We start from the raw sequence: 23,156 nt of genomic DNA, 5'->3' as shown, positions 1-23,156 counted from the left end.
TTTCATGAAATGATACTGCAAATTCAGATGAAAAGCACGCTGATAATACTACACAACAACCAAAGAACATACAATATATCCTGACATCAGGCACATCATAAGCCTCTAATAGTTCCACACTTGATATACAGAGACTATTATATCAGCACTTTGTTCTTGAGCTTTAAAAAAGATCTATGATTTCTCTAAAAAGCCAGTTAAACCAGCTTTGATATGGATTCAGCACTTCTGTATACAGCTACATTTCAATGTTTTAACATTGAGGTCAGTGCTGCAGGGAGCTATTAGTCGTCCACTCAAATCTTTGTCAGCGAAATTGATATAGTTACTGAGAATAATATAAGTAACTGGTGTGTGCTTTCTTAGGTCATTAGGGTAGTTTAAAGCATAATTACACATTGGTCATTTAAGAGCTATGCTTTGCAGCACCTGAGATCTGCACACTTAATGATATGAATGTACTTGCAGGAATTTGCCATGTGAAGTGGTTAAGTGTAGAAGTCTATGCTGTCTAGTGTGAAAAATTTATGGTTGGCACTGAGCTGCCACCATGTCCCTACAGGAAAGAGTGGCCCGGATATATTACACGCATGGATTGTTCTGTGCTAGTCATCCATACTCCATCCTCTGTCTGGTCGTCAGTCTCATGCTGGTCACCTTGTAAGTAATTATGCATGTTAAAATTAGTGGTGCATGCTATCCTGTTTCAATTATTCTATACAATGATATATTTTATGGGGCTCAAATGCCATGGTTTTCCATAAAAATACATTTTTTTTGTACATCTGATCTAATACAATGTAGTACTCATGAGTTTCACTACTGTTGAAATAATATCCATTCTCTTATAAATCATTTGAAAAAAAATGTGGACATGAGAATTTATTGATTAAAGTTACCTAGCAAATCAATGTAAATAATTTTTAAAAAAGCACATGAAAATAAATAAGCTTACATTCTGGTGGTATGTGTTTAATACTGTGATGCTATTATGTATACTCTTTACCTGAACTCTTGATATTTGTTCAAAAATAATACACATATATGCATCTTAGCCATTTTATTTGTCTCATGACAATGGCCAAGTTTATACAGTAATTTATTTCTTATAGTAGGTAATTATGACAATATATAAAAAGCTTCGGGCATATTTATTTGCTATGTATATAAAGTATAGGCCATGAATATTGATTGAATACAGCTCACTGCCTAAGGAAACTGTGATAATTGATATTTTCTTGTGGAATACTCCTTAAAGAGCTAAGTGTTAGAAAATTGATAAAATTCTTGATAATTTAACACTGTTTTATCTTCAGTGTCTAGGTTAAATAATGCATGAATCCTTGTGTCTACAAATAAGTACGATTTGTTATAGAATATACTTCTTTTAATTTTACTGAGATAGTTATGACGTTTTCACTGAAATAAATATCACCCTGACTGAGAAAAGTGTGCCTCTGACTGTGGAAAGTGTCTTCCCAAACTTAGGAAAGTGTGCCTCTGACTGTGGAAAGTGTCTTCCTTGACTGAGAAAAATGTCACCCCTGACTGGAAAGTGTCTTCCCTGACTGAGAAAGTTTAGCCCCTGACTTAGGAAAGTGTCTTCCCTGACTGAGAAAGTTTAGCCCCTGACTTAGGAAAGTGTCTTCCCTGACTGAGAAAGTTTAGCCCCTGACTTAGGAAAGTGTCTTTCCTGACTGAGAAAAGTATTGACCTTGACTGAGGAAAGTGTCTTCCCTGACTTAGGAAATGTGCCCCTGACTATGGAAAGAGTCTTCCTTGACTGAGAAAAATGCCACCCCTGACTGGAAAGTGTCTTCCCAGATTAAGTAAAAATGTAATGCCTGACTGTGGAAAGTGTTTTCCCTGATTGAGGAAAGCATTGACCCTGACTGAGGAATGTGTAGTCCATGATGGAGAAAAGAATTATCCCTGACTGAGGAAATCATAGCTCCTTACTAACAAAAAGTATTTTTCCTTACTGAGAGAAATATCACAACTTTAATGAGATTAATATAATCCTTAAAGTATCAACCCCTATCTTAGAAAAGAATGCCTTCTCATTTAGAGAAACACCACCCACATCCTGTGAAAAGTGTAGCACCTTTACTTAAAAAGATATACATCCACATTACTGATAAAGATACCAACCACTTACTGAGAAAAGTATTGTACCTTGACTAAGTAAGAGATTCTTTCATTCCCTTAGGGCTGAAATAGGGAGATCTCAGTCAGAGGGAAAGGATAATTGTTGACTAACATGATGAGTGTTTGTAGGTTTATTATCGCATTCTGAGAGTTGAGATCCCCTTATCTCCTATATGCAGGTAATGATTTAGTCCCAAATGCTCTTCTGGCTTTCTTATAAATGTTGTTCTTATCTCAAAGCTTAAGCTATTGCCAAGGTGATGTTATTGATTCTGAACAGGTTCACACAGATGATAAAATTATTGAACTTTTTTCTGTAATTTACAGCCTGCCGTTACTTTACGTCCCGTTACCAGGAAATGTACCAGTGGAGCACATCATGCCCTTGAGAGAAGATATTTCACCAACAGATTCTCTTCCTCCAAACCTGAAAGGAAACAACAACGAGGGCGAGCTGAAACCTAGATGGGTAGGACTGTCTTAAACTTATATAGTTGTGCTGATATCATACTAAGATGGATAGAGCATACAGAGTGTTAAAAGATGGCCATTAGTGGTGCTGAAAATCACATCAAGTTCGGTAGGGATTTTCTTAGTCTGAATATAATTGTCTGTAAAATCTAATTATGTATCATGCATTGTTTTATATTGGTTTCAGCTAAAAGGACCACCAGTTGGTTATATACAACAGATAACAGTCCGAGCAGCTGTATATCCCTGGGCATCAGAATTCCTCGCTCCGATGGATGCTTTCCGCACCCCACTCAGCAAAGTTTTTGATGTCATACGACAACTGGATAGCTTCATATTCTCTGACAAGTAAGAAAATAAAAAACTCCCTCACATAATACTACTGATTCTATCAATATTACAAGGAAAATAATATTTACAGTAAAACTCACTTGTGTTGAACACACTTTTATTGAATACAAGCCTTTATTACTGTATAGGTAAAATTGACTTTAAAACTTGTTAGAGAATGTTTTTTGTAAGTGTAGAAATCACTACTTGATAACTTGAAAAAGAGTGAGGATTTTTCTGTTTCAGGAATTATTACATTCAAATGGACATTTATGTTTGTATCAAATAATTCTAGGTATGTGTTCATGTTTACAAGGAATTGCTGTAACAAAGGAAAGTATGTACAGAATACTTTTAGAAGATGCCATAAAATTATGACAAAAGGATACAATAAAATGAGATGAATGGTATCATGATTCCATTGAAAAATACATGTATTTTGTACCAAACATGGACAAAGCTGCATAATTTTGAGCCATCTGAACAGGAAAATGTTACAGATCTCTCCCTGTTTAGGAATTTTTAGTATAGGGGTAGTCTCCTATATTGATTATTTGTCTGTTGTGTTAATTACCCTGTCACATTTTATTGTATATTTGCTTGGTTTATTGCCCAATGAACAGTCAGGTTGTAGCTGGTTGTTTACCCCCACTGAACAACATAAGAGGTCCATCACATGCAATCCACAGAAATTAAGATAAACTGTTTTGCTCAGTGACACCACCTTGTTAGCTCAGAGCAGTCTGTTTTTGAGCTTCCTTAGCAACCACCATGGGAAGGAAATTTAAAATAATGTACCTCAGATCTATATCTGAGGTTGTGTAATCCAACACTGTACCAATTGAGCTATTGTGACTCCTTTCCCCTATTGGCTGACATGCAAGGTGGGCTGGCGTTATTGACTCCTTTCCCCTATTGGCTGACATGAAAGGTGGGCTGGCCTTATTGACTCCTTTCCCCTATTGGCTGACATGCAAGGTGGGCTGGCCTTATTGACTCCTTTCCCCTATTGGCTGACATGAAAGGTGGGCTGGCCTTATATAAGACAAACTGCAAGTCTTGATACCAATATCAAGTTATGCTATTATGAATAATGATGTTTGTTTCCCCATGTTAAAAGACATAGCTTTAAAGGACTTTGAATTGAAATACTAAATGTTTAGAGAAACACTTGAACAGAAATATATATATGATGTTTATTTCAGTGGAAAGGATGTATCCTTGGCAGATGTGTGTCTGCGGGTGTCTGAGACTGTGAGCAGTAGAAAGGTGAAGGAAATACTCCCAGAATATGCTTGCTTGGAGGTATCACCTGCTAACTTCTGGGGTCGTAACAGGGAAAGGTAAGTAGTAGGAGAGTGAAGAACCCAAGTACATCTGTCTGGTGTTGTTAGCTGCTAACTTCTGGGGCTGTAACAGAGTAATTTGCTTTTACAAAGAATGGTATTATGTTTTGCCTTTCATCTAAATTGGTGACAGAATGACCATTCGGAAAACAAAGAATACCTGATTTTCAGTTGGATATTTTCAGAAGGAGGAAATGATATGTTCTGTAGGTCAAGGAGATAAAAGTCAGTCAGTCACTGAGATGTTGTATTATGATGTATTGATTGATAAAGTTTTATAAAGATTTTTGTTGATTGTATTTCAGATTTATTTCTGATGGGGATATCCTGCGAACAATCTTTCAGAAACGTGGACAAACACTTGACACCTCTCCTTACCTTCGAGGTACGTATAGCTCCTGACAAACACTGGACACCTCTCCTTACCTCCGAGGTACGTATAGCTCCTGACAAACATTGGACACCTCTCCTTACCTCTGAGGTATGTATAGCTCCTGACAAACACTGGACATCTCTCTTAACCTCCGAGGTATGTATAGCTTCTGACAAACACTGGACACCTCTCCTTACCTCCGAGGTATGTATAGCTACTGACAAATGCAGGAAACCTCTCTTAACCTCCGAGGTATGTATAGCTCCTGACAAACACTGGACACCTCTCCTTACCTCCCAGGTATGTATAACTCCTGACAAACACTGGACACCTATCCTTACCTCCGAGGTATGTATAGCTCCTGACAAACACTGGACACCTCTCTTAACCTCTGAGGTATGTATAGCTACTGACAAATGCAGGAAACCTCTCTTAACCTCCGAGGTATGTATAGCTCCTGACAAACACTGGACACCTCTCCTTACCTCCGAGGTATGTATAGCTCCTGACAAACACTGGACACCTCTCCTTACCTCCGAGGTATGTATAGCTCCTGACAAACACAGGACACCTCTCTTAACCTCTGAGGTATGTATAGCTACTGACAAATGCAGGAAACCTCTCTTAACCTCTGAGGTATGTATAGCTCCTGACAAACACAGGACACCTCTCTTAACCTCTGAGGTATGTATAGCTCCTGACAAACACTGGACACCTCTCTTAACCTCCGAGGTATGTATAACTCCTGACAAACACTGGACATCTCTCTTAACCTCTGAGGTATGTATAGCTCCTGACAAACACTGGACACCTCTCCTTACCTCTAAGGTATGTATAGCTCCTGACAAACACTGGACACCTCTCTTAACCTCTGAGGTATGTATAGCTCCTGACAAATGCAGGAAACCTCTCTTAACCTCCTGGACACCTCTCCTTACCTCCCAGGTATGTATAGCTCCTGACAAACACTGGACACCTCTCCTTACCTCCCAGGTATGTATATCTCCTGACAAACACTGGACACCTCTCTTAACATTTGAAGTATGTATAGCTCCTGACAAACACTGGACACCTCTCCTTACCTCTGAGGTATGTATAGCTCCTGACAAACACTGGACACCTCTCTTAACATTTGAAGTATGTATAGCTCCTGACAAACACTGGACACCTCTCCTTACCTCTGAGGTATGTATAGCTCCTGACAAACACTGGACACCTCTCCTTACCTCCGAGGTATGTATAGCTCCTGACAAACACTGGACACCTCTCTTAACCTCTGACGTATGTATAGCTACTGACAAATGCAGGAAACCTCTCTTAACCTCTGAGGTATGTATAGCTCCTGACAAACACTGGACACCTCTCCTTACCTCCGAGGTATGTATAGCTCCTGACAAACACTGGACACCTCTCCTTACCTCCGAGGTATGTATAGCTCCTGACAAACACTGGACACCTCTCCTTACCTCCGAGGTATGTATAGCTCCTGACAAACACTGGACACCTCTCTTAACCTCTGAGGTATGTATAGCTACTGACAAATGCAGGAAACCTCTCTTAACCTCCGAGGTATGTATAGTTCCTGACAAACACTTGACACCTCTCCTTACCTCCGAGGTATGTATAGCTCCTGACAAACACTGGACACCTCTCCTTACCTCCGAGGTATGTATAGCTCCTGACAAACACTTGACACCTCTCCTTACCTCCGAGGTATGTATAGCTCCTGACAAACACTGGACACCTCTCTTAACCTCTGAGGTATGTATAGCTACTGACAAATGCAGGAAACCTCTCTTAACCTCCGAGGTATGTATAGCTCCTGACAAACACTGGACACCTCTCTTAACCTCTGAGGTATGTATAGCTACTGACAAATGCAGGAAACCTCTCTTAACCTCTGAGGTATGTATAGCTACTGACAAACACTGGACACCTCTCCTTACCTCTGAGGTATGTATAACTCCTGACAAACACTGGACACCTCTCTTAACATTTGAAGTATGTATATCTCCTGACAAATGCAGGACACCTCTCTTAACCTTTGAAGTATGTATATCTCCTGACAAATGCAGGACACCTCTCTTAACCTCCCAAGTATGTATAGCTCCTGACAAATGCAGGACACCTCTCTTAACCCCCAGATATTTATAGCTCCTGACAAATGCAGGACACCTCTCTTAACCTCTGAAGTATGTATAGCTCCTGACAAATGCAGGACACCTCTCTTAACCTTCAAGGTATGTATAGCTTTTGACAAATGCAGAACAACTCTCTTAACCTCTGAAGTATGTATAGCGACTGATGAATGCAGGACACCTCTCTTAACCTCTGAGGTATGTATAGCTCCTGACAAATGCAGGACACCTCTCTTAACCTCCCAGATATTTATAGCTCCTGACAAATGCAGGACACCTCTCTTAACCTCCCAGATATTTATAGCTCCTGACAAATGCAGGACACCTCTCTTAACCTCTGAAGTATGTATAGCTCCTGACAAATGCAGGACACCTCTCTTAACCTTCAAGGTATGTATAGCTTTTGACAAATGCAGAACAACTCTCTTAACCTCTGAAGTATGTATAGCGACTGATGAATGCAGGACACCTCTCTTAACCTCTGAGGTATGTATAGTGACTGATGAATGCAGGACATCAGTCTAAACTTTTGAGGCTTACATAGCCTCTGGCAAGAAGATAAGCTATGATTGGCTACAGAGGTATTTTATATAAGAATAACTGTTATTGGCTACAAAGGCATGAGATGAAGGAAAATCAATTGGCTACAGAGGTGTGTTATGAAGGAAGATTAGCTTATTTTGGCTTCACATTGATAAGACTTAGGAAACAGGACTCTGATTGTCTACATGTATGTGAAATAAAGGAAAATTGACTCTGATTGACTGCAGAAATGTAAAAACATTATGTATGGTATTCCAAAATATCAGTAGTATTTCTGAATGTTTACGTCTAAAACTTTAATTGTTGAATAGTAATTTTACATCAATATTTTTTTGTTACAGATATTTTGTTGGGAGTTCCCTACAAAAATTCTGGGGTGTCACGCTATTTCATCAGGAACCAGCAGAGAACAATTTCATTTGCTGTCACTATTGTGTTGAAGAAGAATGATCAGAAGTAAGTATTGATGGTCATTGTTATTTCCTATTATCCTAGTAAACATTAAACATATTTCAACATATGTCCAGTTTTTGAGATGTACCAACAATTCAAATTTTCTCTTTGTAATACTTACCTGTTTAATTAAGTGTTGTAATGTTATCAGGTTTATAGATGCCTTGAAGAACAAACTTGTGCTGGCGTTCCCAGATACACTGAAGAATGTCAATAACACAAACCCAGAACAGTTAGTACATGTCCACTACAAGGAGAATCGGATTCTGTTGGAGTACAAACCCCTCATACTGACCTACATAGCTTTGGCTATGTATCTGTACTTCTCTGTTCGTGAGTATATCCAGAATCAATTTTAAACATTACTCTTCCCTTGTGATAAGGAATGCTTGAGTGTAGAGAAACAAAGGATGGAGAAATAACATTCTTGGCTTCTGATTATGGAAGATTAAGTGTAACTTGTTGGTAAGATGCCTGATATATACAGCATTAATGTTAAGAGTAAAATTTCTTCTGTTTTTTGATAAGGAGTGCTTTAACTCCAGTGTCAATATCCAATATGTCATGTAAAAAATATTGTTAAAATTTCTTGGGGATTATAAATGCTTAACTTCTGGAGGAAGAGATGTTACCATAAGTAGATAGTGAATGGTGTCATTAGTTACCGATATGTAGTTGGTGTGATGTCATCAGTTACTGTATGTAGATACTATATGCTGTCATCAGTTACCATATATAAATAGTGTATGATGTCAATAGTTACCATATGTAGATAATGTGTGATGTCAATAGTTACCATATGTAGATAGTGTGTGATGTCAATAGTTACCATATGTAAATAGTGTATGTCAATAGTTACCATATATAAATAGTGTATGATGTCAATAGTTACCATATGTAGATAATGTGTGATGTCAATAGTTATCATATGTAGATAGTATGTGATGTCAATAGTTACCATATGTAGATATTGTTTGATGTCAATAGTTACCATATATAAATAGTGTATGATGTCAATAGTTACCATATATAAATAGTGTATGATGTCAATAGTTACCATATATAAATAGTGTGTGATGTCAATAGTTACCATGTGTAGATATTGTTTGATGTCAATAGTTACCATATGTAGATAGTGTGTGATGTCAATAGTTACCATATATAAATAGTGTATGATGTCACTAGTTACCATGTGTAGATATTGTTTGATGTAGTAAGATTTTGGCATGCTTTCCTTGTAAGAAATCAAGGTAATAATAATTTGTAAATCTTGTAAATTGGTAACCTTTTTACTTTTTTGACCTTTTAGGAAAAATAGAGATGGTGAAATCCAAGTGGGGCCTAGCTCTAAGTGCAGTGGTGACAATAGTGTCATCTCTCCTCAGTTCTGTCAGCATTTGTACTGTGTTTGGACTAACACCAACACTCAATGGAGGGTAAGTATATGTAGTTCATTTACCAGCATATTGTTTAGATGCAGTCAGCTAATTTCCATTGTCAATTTAAATACTTAAAATGTTTAATTATTGATGATATTGTGACAGAGATAATTTTTTATTTCAATGCCTCAACTAGGATTCAAACCTGGGATGATTTACTGTAAACCAGTCTGACATTCAAGTGATTGAACTTAAGAGAAGTATTGTTTTTGCTAGGGTTACAATATTGATACCTAATTTTTCAATTTCTGCAAAAAGTTTTTAAAACCTATCTGTTGGCTCCTATAGTCATACATTGTTATATTTAATACACCTATCTGTAGGTTCCTATTGTCATACTTTGTTATATATAATACACCTATATGTAGGTTCCTATTGTCATACTTTGTTATATTTAATACACCTATCTGTAGGTTCCTGTTGTCATACTTTGTTATATATAATACACCTATATGTAGGTTCCTATTGTCATACTTTGTTATATTTAATACACCTATGTGTAGGTTCCTGTTGTCATACATTGTTATATATAATACACCTATGTGTAGGTTCCTGTTGTCATACTTTGTTATATATAATACACCTATATGTAGGTTCCTGTTGTCATACTTAGTTATATATAATACACCTATGTGTAGGTTCCTGTTGTCATACATTGTTATATTTAATACACCTATATGTAGGTTCCTGTTGTCATACTTAGTTATATATAATACACCTATGTGTAGGTTCCTGTTGTCATACATTGTTATATATAATACACCTATATGTAGGTTCCTATTGTCATACATTGTTATATTTATATTTAATACACCTATATGTAGGTTCCTGTTGTCATACATTGTTATATATAATACACCTATATGTAGGTTCCTATTGTCATACATTGTTATATTTAATCGGGGTGACTATTGATTTTAACTGTACCAGTGACCATTGCAATAATATCACAATAGTTCTTTTACCTTTATGATATATTTTACTAACCAAGAATTAAAGCAAAGTAAGTAACGTTTTAGATTTATCAGAATGGTCAATTGAGCAATTGTTATTGCGGAATATTACATGTTGCATGCTGTGAAATATGGGGTGAGACTATGCAATATTGTTTTTGTATAAGTCTATGTTTAACAATAAATTTAGTATAAATTATCTCTTCATATTAGATATTTTTTATGCCATTAAATGTGAATAATTATTTCAACAGTAATGTAATAAATTAATTTAGATAGTAGTTTTGACACACTTCAGATTTTCAGGGCAGTTATATAAAAGATTTGTATATACATACTATTGAAAATTTATATAAGAAAGACAATTTGGTTGATTCTGAGTAGTATTGAAAAATTGAAAAGAACTAAAATATTGAACATTAAGCAATTTCCTTTATACAGTAGAAGTTTTACTTTTTGGATCAGAATTTTTGGAATTTCATTGGGGTTTTTTATGTAGTCATTTTATAGAGTTAATTCAGGAATGTCAGTCATAATTCTGTGGAATTCTTGTCTGTCTCATATAGAGAGATAAGTGATTTTTGTATATAAGATTATGTAATGTTTTATCACTATTAAAATGGTCTGGTAACCAAGTGATATCAGGATTTCTATAGTAGAATGTCCTAGAGTTAATGTGAATATAGGTTCATTTGACATAACTTTTCACAGCTTTCATGAGGTATTACAAAATGTTTTGTGATTTGAAGATTTATAAATACACCTCTATAAATTGGTCATTGTTTGTAATGTTTTATTTTTTCAATATTGCATTACAGTGAGATCTTTCCCTACCTTGTGGTACTGATTGGTGTGGAGAATGTGATGGTCATCACCAAATCTGTTGTGTCTACTCCTGTCACCCTCGAAGTAAAGCATAGGATAGCTCAAGGTAAGCTGTCACCCTCAAAGTAAAGCATAGGATAGCCCAAGGTAAACTGTCACTTCAAAGTCAAGCTAAGGTTGGCCCAATGTAAACAGTCGCTGTCAAAGTCAATATGGTTAAGCATTTCACTTTCAAATTGAAGCATAGGGTGGTCCAAAGTAAGCTATTGTCTTGGAGTCAAGAGTAGGATAGCCCAAGGTAAACTGTCACCCTCAGAGTCAAGAATAGGATAGCCCAAGGTAAACTGTCACCCTCAGAGTCAAGAATAATTTGTCAAAATGAGAACATTCTTCAAGGTTTGGGTCAGGCCACAAAATCTAAATCTGAGAATGAGATATTGAATGTGATCAACATTCACATTTGATTGAGTGTGGAGAATTTATTTTTAGGTATCAGTAAAGAGGGCTGGTCCATCACTAAAAACCTGGCAACTGAACTCATCATCATCATATGTGGCTTTTTCACCTTTGTGCCAGAAATACAGGTAAACACATTTAGTTGTATCTAACTCTTTATTCAGTCAGGTGTTAAATTTTCTCTGATTTCGCAAATGTGACTTCACGGTCACAAGGTAATAAAAATGACAATGGTGATACTACAAATTCTTTATTAAAGAAAAAAGTTTACTTTAACAAGCATTGGTTTGTCATTGAAATTATTTATAATAAAACTGCACTGAGCTGTCTTTTATTACAATAAACCTTTGTTTTAGGAATTCACATTGTTTGCCTTGGTGGGTCTTCTCACGGATTTCTTCCTCCAGATTGTTTTCTTTGTCACTGTGCTCTCCGTTGATATCAGGAGGATGGAGGTAAGAAACATTTTTATAGTAGGTAGGTAACTCATATTTATGTATTAGGAGATAGATATTTGGTAACAGTGTTGTATTTTGATCCCCCCACCCGTTTTATAGTACCCATGTCCATCTGCTTGTGTCCCATTTTGAATACCTTTAGAACCTCTAAACAAATCTTGCGTCAGGGTCACTAGTCAATAAAGAGTCAAAGGTCACATTTGACATATTTTGCAAATACAACAAACCATAATACATATATGCATGGGATTAGGGGTATTTGTGTCATTTAGACATTTTCTAGTCACTCACAATTTCTCTTGGACCTTAAGTGGAATATCTTTGAAGTTACTGCATGTGTTCATGACAGAAATTTTAGTCAGTAATACATGTAAATGGATGAGAGTTCAGGTTTTGTAGAATGAATGAAAAATGAGGCCATTTTGTTATCATTATCTTCCTAGTTATCTGATCTAAATAAAAAACCTCTGAGCTCGTCTGTGAGTTCAGTTGGGGAGAGCAAGCAGTATGAGCCGCTGATCCGTTGTCCAGTAAAGGCTTATATAGGACATAACAGAAGCCCCCACATACAAACGACACCTACGACATCCTCTACCCAGGAAGCTCCAAGGTCACCTCCCATCACTCCACGAGAAATCGACCAGTTCTTTGAAAATGCAGCCATTAATATTCAATCACGACGCCTAAGATTACTGTACTTTTGGGCCAGCACTAGAATGGTACAGAGGATGATCATGGTAAGATGCTGTATTTGTAATTTGATACATTAATGTAAATCACTAATATTTTTTTGTTATTTTTGGATTAATATGCAAGGAGAGTTATTCAGGAATTAAAATTTTTACAGAAATGATTCTTGATGATGTCCATACTGATTTTGTTACTGATACCGGAGTCCATATAGTTAATAGCATCAAATCATTCGCTAATTTAAAGCCATTTCTAGATCACCATTCACGAAATCATGTATTCATGAATATGTCTAAAGAGGTTAGTTTGCGAAATAAAGTATTCATGAAATCTAAGTGAGTCACAGTATATTTACATATAGCTGCTAAAATTGACCTTAACATTATCCTATCAACCTACACATAAAATTTCATGTTACCTGGTACTGTAGAAAAGATGTCCTGTACATGCAGGCCAACACAAGTCATAGATTTATAGCTCATACCCACAAATTAAATCCTTTATTTCAGAAATGTTTACCAGTTTGTTTTCATATGTTTATTGATGTTATGTTGTAGGTGTGCACAGTAATCTGGATCTCTCTCATTGTGTATAAATCAGGTCTCGTTGAACACCTTACAAACTCTACATCCATGATAAATCTATCATCTTATGAAAGTATTGATAAAGGGAGACTACCAAGTCAGCATCACCTTCAACACAATGGCCACCACAAGGAGGATGCTGGCATTGGGTGGTCATGGCAACCAGGAGAAGAAGAAGACACGCGTCCTGTGGAACATACACAGTTTGATCTATGGAGACAATTGAACTATAAACACTGGCCAACTCTGTTTGGTTATTATAACATAACTTTGTATGGAAAGTAAGTTCTCAAAAACTCTTTGTTTAATGTATATATTATGAAAATTTTGATATCTGTCACCACTTTTGCTTTCCTTAGTATGTATTTATGATATTTCATACAGTGATACATTGTTGGTGGTGGATAAATGGTGAATATACGGATCACATGATTGAAAGTCAAGGTGAACATGAGTACTGGGTATCTTGGCCGTCATTTTGTTTGTAAAATGTTTAGAAGCAAAGTTAATGCTGGTTACAATTAAAAATTAGTCAATTGTCAAGATTACTGCATCAGATGTCGGAGATAGTCTACATAACATGTACTTGTTAGAGAGAACACAGAGATAGTCTGCAGAACATGTACTTGTTAGAGAGAACACAGAGATAGTCTACATAACATGTACTTGTTAGAGAGAACACAGAGATAGTCTACATGACATGTACTTGTTAGAGAGAACACAGAGATAGTCTACATAACATGTACTTGTTAGAGAGAAGACAGAGATAGTCTACATAACATGTACTTGTTAGAGAGAAGACAGAGATAGTCTACATAACATGTACTTGTTAGAGAGAACACAGAGATAGTCTACATAACACTTGTTAGAGAGAACACAGAGATAGTCTACATAACATTTACTTGTTAGAGAGAACACAGAGATAGTCTACAAGAGAACACAGAGATAGTCTACATGACATGTGTTTGTTAGAGAGAACACAGAGATAGTCTACATAACATGTACTTGTTAGAGAGAACACAGAGATAGTCTACATAACATGTACTTGTTAGAGAGAACACAGAGATAGTCTACATAACATGTACTTGTTAGAGAGAACACAGAGATAGTCTACATAACATGTACTTGTTAGAGAGAACACCAGACATATAATTGTTGATCTGTTAGCAGTCTAATGAATTAAGTGTTTATGAAATCAGAGTTTACATATAAACTGGGAATAAAACATCTAACATTGTGTGTGTTATCCTTCAAAATCAAGAGTGAAAGGGTGTTTTAGGGGGTCACCAAGGACGAAGACCTTATAATTACTTCTGTTATCTGTATGTATGTAGATGATGTTCTATGTTACGTTTGAACATTAGTTTGACTATATTAGAGCCTTGATTTCATTTTGAATACTGATCAAAAGTAAAGAGATATATGATTCATGCATTATACATGTTTTTAGCAGATTCTGGTATGGTCAATATTATGTTAATATGAAATGGTCAGGTAAGTTGGCAGCACAGGTTATATCTTATTGAATTCTGTTTCAGATTTATCAGCATTTTACCCACAATTCATCTGTCTGTGATAGTCGACCCACAGGAAGCCATAGACATGCGTCATCCAACAGAACATGATGGCAGTCCATCCAAACCAATCATTCCACCGTTTGACAAATCTCAAGAACCCTCTTCTTTACCTGTAGATAAAAGTGAAGTACAAGACTTTAATGAACTTTCTGCCTGGTATTTACGTAATTATGCTGACACTGAGCACATCAAACAGCTTTATCCTAAATCCTATAGAGAGGTGATCATTACTGTCTTTATCGTCATTCTTGGATTTATCTGCATCAGTTACTTTATCATAGCATGTTACCACAAATTGTGTCCTCGTGATTATGGACGTCGCAAATCTAAGAGCAAGACAAGAAAGAAGGGCATGTACTATAAACAGATTAAGGAGTCTGTCCCCAAAGTTTTACATGGTCATGTACAGGTTAGTATTAGATGTATATCATAACTTAAAGAATCTATCCTCAAAGTTTTACACAGCCACATACAGATAAGCTGTAAACATGCATTATTAGCTTTTTAAAGAGTCTGTCCCCAAAATTTTACGATAATCTGTAAACATACATTATAAGCTTATTAAAGAGTCTGTCCCCAAAGTTTTACACAGTCATGTACAGAGAAGATGTAAACATGCATTATAAGCTTATTAAAGAGTCTGTCCCCACAGTTTTACACAGTCATGTACAGAGAAGCTGTAAACATGCATTATAAGCTTATTAAAGAGTCTGTCCCCACAGTTTTACACAGTATAGATAAGGAATAACAAAGTATTACAAAGATATTTACACTAGTTTTAGATTTAATGCCATAAAAAATGTAATTATTGTACTTATTATTTATCTGTTGTTCTTAGGTCAATAAGATTAACAAAAAACCTGTTGGTGTTTTTCATTGTAGGAGATAGAATGTGTGGTAACTGATGGTCACTTCATTATCAGCTCCTGTCTTGGTGGTCAGATCCGTGTATGGGACTCGGTGTCCGGAGACTGCCTTATGTCAATCATAAGAAAAAGGTTGGTGGTTGTTGGATGTGTGAACTAAATGTGTCTTTGTTGTGGATGGGTGTGTCTTAGTTTTTGTGGATGGATGATGAATGGGTGTTAAGGCAGATGATTGACTTTGGTTGGATGTTATGGATGGTGTGGATGGGTGTTTCTTAGTTGTTGTGGGTAGATGATGAATGGGTGTTAAGGCAGATGATTAATTTTGGTTGGATGTTATGGATGGTGTGCATGGGTGTGTCTAGTTGTTGTGAGTGGCATGTAGGAAAATGATTGTTCTGGGAGTATGTTATTGGACATGGGGTAGGTATATATAAATGGTGTTGATGGATGTTTGATGAATGTTTGGTGGGCATGTTGGTAGATGGCTATTTCTGGGTGAATGTTATTGGTGATGGGGAAGATGAGTTTATTTGGTGGAGATGGATGTTAGGTGGGTTTGTGGGTATATGTCTGATTCTGGGAATGTTGTTGGAGATGGGGAAAGTGTGTCTAGTTGATGTAAGTGTCTAGCTGTGTGTGTATATAGTTGATGTTTGGAGGATGTATAAAGAACAATCACTTTGTCTAATGGAGCTGATGTGTTATGCTTTGTTGAAGTAGATACGAGTTAAACGCCTGATTTTATAGATTCTTTCATTTCATTAAAAATAATTAAGTCTTTTTAATTGTGCACTGTAAGTTTGCTTTTTTTCTATATTTTAGTGCTACTCCACCTGTTAAGAGAAAGCCTTGTGTGGGCCGTAACATTGAGGACAGTGATGCTGACTTGTATGATGAATATCATGGTGACAGTAGCTCTGCATCCATTGATACATCTTTATACCAGGTGGAGGGAAGTGACGTTAGCCTGAGTGGAGGGCCCCGTCATCGTGGTCGCAGCAACGTGAAACATCCAGGCGATGCTTGTCGCAGAAATATTTTTAGTTTTGAGCCAGATTTGAATAGTACCATAGACACAAACTTTACGGCTGTAAACTCGCCTGAAAGTGCACATAAAAACTCAACATTGAATAAGGCAAATAACTCTAACTTAAGCCAAGGTAGTGTTTCAGCAGGGAGTATAAGTAGTTTATCCTCATTATCTCCTGGAGGTGATGCTTTTGCAGGTACACCTTCCCCTGGAGGTAGAGAGACTGGCACTGTTCGTGCTGGATATGCCTATGACTTCAGCAGTAGGTTTGATCATATTTACCGAGATCACAGACAGATGGTGATGGAGAATCGAGCTGGTACAGGGGACAGTAACTCACAGATGTGGGAGGATAGTCGTGCACGTAGTTGGAGTGCAGGTAACTACGCTTAACACTGTAAATGGCAACCATTTTAGTTATGTATATAAGGTACCTGTTTGGTGGTTTTGCATGTCATGTTCGGTGTTGTTGGTAAGAACTTATATATTATAGGTATTTAAAATCAGTGAGTCTCTCTACCATATTAGCAGTATAGAGTGGTCTGGTGGTGCAGTGGTCAGGCACTTGCCTTTCAACTAGACATCCAGGTTTTGATTTCCAGAACGGATTTGAAAAAGTATTAGGTCACCTGCGTGACCACGTAGGTTCCCAGTGTACCTCAGTTTCCTCCAATAGTAAGACTCCTAGCACTCTTCCTTCCGGGCCAACGAGAGTGATTGATATAAGTTGGAAAAACTTCTACAGATGATGATATAAAAATTGAGTCTTGAGCACTATGGATTTTGGTTGTGTTGATAAGCCAATCACCATCTTCTGCTGCGGTATCTCATTAATTGCCTTTATCCCCTCAGATTAAATTCCAAATCCCTCTCTGTAACTTATCAAAATCTGAGTTTTTTCGTGCAGTGAAAGACACATTTGTTACCTTATTGACATTTACCATGATGTTTATCTCCAGGTGATCTCCCTATCACTCAGCAGCATGATGCCAGTCTGTTTGACACTGGATTTCAGGACAACCAGGCACCGTCAGTGTGGTGTATGACGTGTAATGATGGACTCATTATTGCTGGCTGTGGCAACGGACGAATAGAGGTAAGAAATCGGGTTAAAAAGGGAAAATATGAAAGCGAAATCTAGAATTTTTTTGCTTTGGCACAGGCACTTTTTATGACAAAAATGGTGAAAAGTTAAAAAAGAGAAAAAAGAAAAACAGGTGTATCCACTTTTAAATCTATTTCACATTTGAAAATTTATACAAATTGAAATATGTATAAATCTATGCAATGTTTTAATAATTGTGCAACTCTCATTTTCATGGATAAATGCCAATAAGAATTTTAATCTACAGAAAATTCCTTGTAGACTCGAGAAGTCATGCAAATTTTAGATGATGTTTGCAGAAATTATTAACCTGTCTCAGGACTAGCAGAGTTAAATTTCTTCATTGGGAGAGATTTGCCTCCTACACCTGCCATTTCAATACCTGTCAAAATACCTGATTATTTATCAATGCTTATGCACTATGTTACAGTTTTGGGATGGAGGGTCAGGGACCCTAAAATGCCTGCATGGTGACAGTAAGGAAGGTGTGACAGCCCTATGCTATATCAGAAACCGGTAAGCCAGTAAGGAAATCCAGAATTTTTGCTTTAAGCTCAGTATTGCATCAGAGGTGCTTTAGGTTTGCCCTGTTTATTCCTAAACTTTCATAACTCCATATTTGGATCTAATTCTTCTGTACTATGTATCTTACACCCATGTGAGAATTCACTTTGATGATAACACAATTTTGAGAATAGTTACCAATGCAACCTTCATCTTCTGCTGAATTGACTTCGGTTTGATTCAATTCCTTGCTTCATTTCCTACCAATGAAAGTAGAAATAGGGACTTCTAAGTCTTGTACGAATTTTCCTGTTTTTTATTTTTTGATTATTATTGTTAGATTAAATTTGATGAAGAGATAGAGAAGGAAATCTTGTTGATTCTTTATCCATTAAAAAAATACTGAATTTCCAATTCCTTTGCAGGGTTGTTGCTGCACGTCTTGACGGTACTATTGACTTCCTGGAAATGGAAACTTTCCAGAACCCAATCCAGCCACCTCATGTTCCTCCTCCAAGCAGTCCAGCCAAAGGACATGTGCGGAACTACAGCCAGTCTCACATCAACCACAGTCCCAATAAGAAACCAGGACATGTCCGTAACCACAGCCACACCTATGTCCCACCCACCATGAACCACACCATCCCAGCTCCTACCAATATGAGAAAATGGGAAGAAATCATTCATGTAACCCTAATTCAACGAATCAAAGCCCACCAGCAACCAATTGTATCGTTACAGTGTCAGGGAGGGCGTGTCGTGTCTGCTAGCTCTGATCACACTTTAAAGGTAAGCAGTATTGTCACAATGAGTTAAACAGGAATGAATATTGAAAGACTTCACTTTGAATTAGTCTCCACCCAACCACAATTATTGGCCATTTGATGTGACTGGAATAGTATTAGAACTGGTAGTTAGCCTTGTGCCTTGTTAAGTACAATCTCTAATAAGAAAAGTTCACACATATTTCTATGGAACTCTGTATCTGTATTTCATGGAACCTTGTATTTGTATTTCTGGGCGATGCTGTAGTTATATATCCACTGAACCCAGTATTTATATTTCTATGAAACCCTATACAACAATATTTCAACAGAACACTATTCAAATTTCAACAGAACCCTGTATTTGTATTTCTGTGGAACCATGTATTTGTGTATCTACAAAACCCTATATTTGTATATCTACTGAACTGTGTACTTGTATTTCTGTGGAACAATATTTGCATTTCTGTGGAACCATGTATTTGTATATCTACAAAACCCTGTATTTGTATATCTACTGAACTATGTACTTGTATTTCTGTGGAACTATATTTGTATTTCTGTGGAACCATGTATTTTTATGGAGCCCTATATTGTTATTCCTGTGGAAACCTGTATTTGTATATCTATGGAATCTTGTATTTATGTTCTACAGAACCCAGTATTTATATTTCTACAAAACTCGTGCTTTTGCATTTCTGTGAAACCCTGTTTTTGTGTATCTACAGAACCCTGTATTTGTATTTCTATGTAACCCTGTATTTGTATTTCTATGTAACCCTGTATTTGTATTTCTATGTAACCCTGTATTTGTATTTCTATGTAACCCTGTATTTGTATTTCTATGTAACCCTGTATTTCTATTTTTTATGGAACCCTGTATTTATTTCATGTAGAGGATTTAAGACAGTTACATGTAATATGTTTCAGGTATACAAGTTGGAAAGCTGTGTAACGCTGTATACATTACATGGACATGAAGACAAAATTACAGTGTTATATCTAGATAAGGTAATGTGGGACAGTTTGTAACGTCTTAGAGATTTATCAGAGAATGTAGTGGATTTAGCTGACTTTTGCTATGCTACTTATACCTTCTTGAACTCATGAACTTGTTTGAATGTAAAGAAATCTATATATTGTATGTTTCATATAGTAGTTCCATGATGTTCTGCATATGATCCTGTACAAGAACACACAAGGCAACCTGCCCGGTGATAAAATCTCCTGTCCTCAGACATTCCTTGTCATCAAATAATTTCATGAAATTTTTTTTTCTCCAGTTACCACCATATGCAGCAGCAAGCGGCGATGCAGATGGAACTGTCAGACTTTGGGACCTTCCTACAGGGTCCTGTATACACAAGGTCAAAGGTCATGAGGGAAGTGTTGTAGCTTTGACCTGTACTACCAAATATGTGATAAGTTCAGGACTGGATGACCTGCTGGTCATTTGGGATCGAAGTAAAGGAAATATTGTCCACTGTCTCAGTATGGTAAGTTAATACAAGTTCAGTTCACATGCTATTCTCAAAATGGTTCAAGAGATGGTTCAACAAATTCTATACAGATTTAAAAACATCTTTGTTGTATGTTTTTTCCTCTGAGAAACTTATCTGTGGATATTGTTTGTTCAAGACATGGTAATTAAATTGTTGTTGAATTTAGCCCACCATCATCAGATCATCAGATAGTGGGCTATTCAATTCACCCTGCATCCGTGGTCTGTTCACCTGTCTGTCAGTCCGTAAACAATTTTTGTTATCACTATTTCTTGAGAAGTACTAGATGGATCTTTCTCTAATTACATATGTAGGTTCCCCTTGATCCTTAGTTGTACCCGTTTGATTTGGGTACTGATAAGAAAAAACAAAATGGCCAATTGGCAGAAATTTTGGATTTTGCCTAGTAAAGATTGTTATACCTATTTCTTTATAAGTACTAAATGGATATCTCTCAAATTTCATTTGATATCCTTTTTTGGTTTCGCCTTGTGCCCATATGATTTTGTGACTGATCAAAAGAAATAAAATGGCTTCCAGGTGGCCATTTTGGATTTGGCAGGTAAAGATTATTATCACAATTTCTGCAAAGAAATGTTCAAATGTCTTAGCATTAAGAGCAAAAAAAGGGAAGAGAAGAGAAAAGAAGGGAAAAGATCCATCTTTCAAAGAGCAAATAAAGATCAAACAATGGTGGGTGCCAAGATCCCTCTGGGATCTCTTGTTTGACAGTATATGGTGATTATATAATGTTACAAGTAGAGTTAATTGCCAGTATATACTTCTCTCATTAATGAGAAATTGACAGTTGGTATATTATGGCTACAATGCTGAGAATTATTCAGATTGACCAATCAAATGTCCTGTTACATTTTCAGTAAATTAGAATGACCAATTACATGTTGTGTTTTTGTCTGTCTTAGGACCCGTGTGGGAACAACAGCCTGTCACTGCTGAACAACAACTTACTGGTAACAGGGGGACAGGTAAGTTTCAAATATAAATAGATAATTCTTCTGTTTAACATAATAAATATTTTTTCTTGTAAGTTTTCAATCTTGAAGCTAACTGAGTGATTTCATTTTTACAGGGGTGTATCAACTTATTGGATGTCAGTAAGGGTGAAATCCTCCGTACAGTTTATCTCAGTGATTCGGAACGGATGGCATTTGTGAATCAGATAAAGGTGGTTGACAACACAGTAATAGTGTGTGATTATGCCAGCGAGATGAAGGTCATACACTTCCCTACAGTACTCGAGAAGGCTGACTAGAGTACTGTTACAGATTCATTACATCACGGAAGAATGCAGATTTGAATAGCACATGACAATGCTGAAGACTTCTAAGATAGAAGAATCTTCTACAGGCAGATTAGAATTATTCACCGCAGTGTTGGAGAAGGTAGATAGAATAATTCACAGCAGTGTTAGAGGAGGCAGATCAGAGTAATCCACAACAGTGCTAGAGAAGACAGATTAGGATAATCCCCAATAGTGCTAGAGAAGGCAGATTAGGATAATCCACAACAGTGCTAGAGAAGGCAGATTAGAATAATCCACAACAGTGTTAGAGGAGGCAGATCAGAGTAATCCACAACAGTGCTAGAGAAGACAGATTAGGATAATCCCCAATAGTGCTAGAGAAGGCAGATTAGGATAATCCACAACAGTGTTAGAGAAGTCGGATCGGAATAATCCACAGCAGCGTTAGAGAAGGCAGATTAGGATAATCCACAACAGTGTTAGAGGAGGCAGATCAGAGTAATCCACAACAGTGCTAGAGAAGACAGATTAGGATAATCCCCAATAGTGCTAGAGAAGACAGATTAGGATAATCCACAGCAGTGTTAGAGAAGGCAGATTAGAATAATCCACAACAGTGCTAGAGAAGACAGATTAGGATAATCCCCAATAGTGCTAGAGAAGGCAGATTAGGATAATCCACAACAGTGTTGGAGAAGGCAGATAAGAATAATCCACAACAGTGTTAGAGAAGGCAGATTAGAATAATCCACAACAGTGTTAGAGAAGGCAGATTAGAATAATCCACAGCAGTGTTGGAGAAGGCAGATTAGAGTAATCCACAGCAGTGTTGGAGAAGGCAGATTAGAATAATCCACAGCAGTGTTAGAGAAGTCAGATTAGGATAATCCACAAAAGTGTTAGAGAAGGCAGATTAGAATAATCCACAACAGTGTTAGAGAAGGCAGATCAGAGTAATCTACAACAGTGTTAGAGAAGTCAGATCGGAATAATCCACAGCAGCGTTAGAGAAGGCAGATTAGAATAATCCACAACCGTGTTGGAGAAGGCAGATTAGAATAATCCACAGCAGTGTTAGAGAAGTCAGATCGGAATAATCCACAACAGTGTTAGAGAAGGCAGATTAGAATAATCCACAGCAGTGTTAGAGAAGTCAGATCGGAATAATCCACAGCAGTGTTAGAGAAGGCAGACTAGGATAATCCACAACCGTGTTGGAGAAGGCAGATTAGAATAATCCACAGCAGTGTTAGAGAAGTCAGATCGGAATAATCCACAACAGTGTTAGAGAAGGCAGATTAGAATAATCCAAAGCAGTGTTAGAGAAGGCAGTT

The 23,156-nt window shown here is 36.9% G+C and overlaps 1 protein-coding gene across 1 annotated transcript; it reads left to right on the top strand.

Moving 5' to 3' along the window:
* The first annotated feature begins 550 nt into the window (after nt 1–550).
* LOC132546632 (sterol regulatory element-binding protein cleavage-activating protein-like) lies at nt 551–21,831 on the top strand. Its single transcript, XM_060210353.1, has 23 exons — nt 551–660; nt 2,476–2,617; nt 2,807–2,967; nt 4,155–4,292; nt 4,601–4,680; nt 7,691–7,805; nt 7,954–8,135; nt 9,112–9,238; nt 11,013–11,125; nt 11,509–11,603; nt 11,832–11,930; nt 12,377–12,670; nt 13,181–13,488; nt 14,746–15,193; nt 15,667–15,782; nt 16,476–17,062; nt 17,643–17,779; nt 18,219–18,304; nt 18,718–19,081; nt 19,987–20,067; nt 20,340–20,552; nt 21,482–21,544; nt 21,649–21,831. The coding sequence occupies exons 1-23, from the start codon at nt 551–553 to the stop codon at nt 21,829–21,831; spliced, it is 4,242 nt and encodes a 1,413-aa protein (XP_060066336.1).
* Nucleotides 21,832–23,156: the final 1,325 nt, after the last annotated feature.

Source organism: Ylistrum balloti, unplaced genomic scaffold (assembly GCF_031769215.1).
Source record: "Ylistrum balloti isolate Yb309-2 unplaced genomic scaffold, AGI_CSIRO_Ybal_v1 Utg369898, whole genome shotgun sequence".
In the NCBI taxonomy this organism is placed as follows: domain Eukaryota; kingdom Metazoa; phylum Mollusca; class Bivalvia; order Pectinida; family Pectinidae; genus Ylistrum; species Ylistrum balloti.
This window is presented reverse-complemented; position numbering and strand designations above follow the sequence as displayed.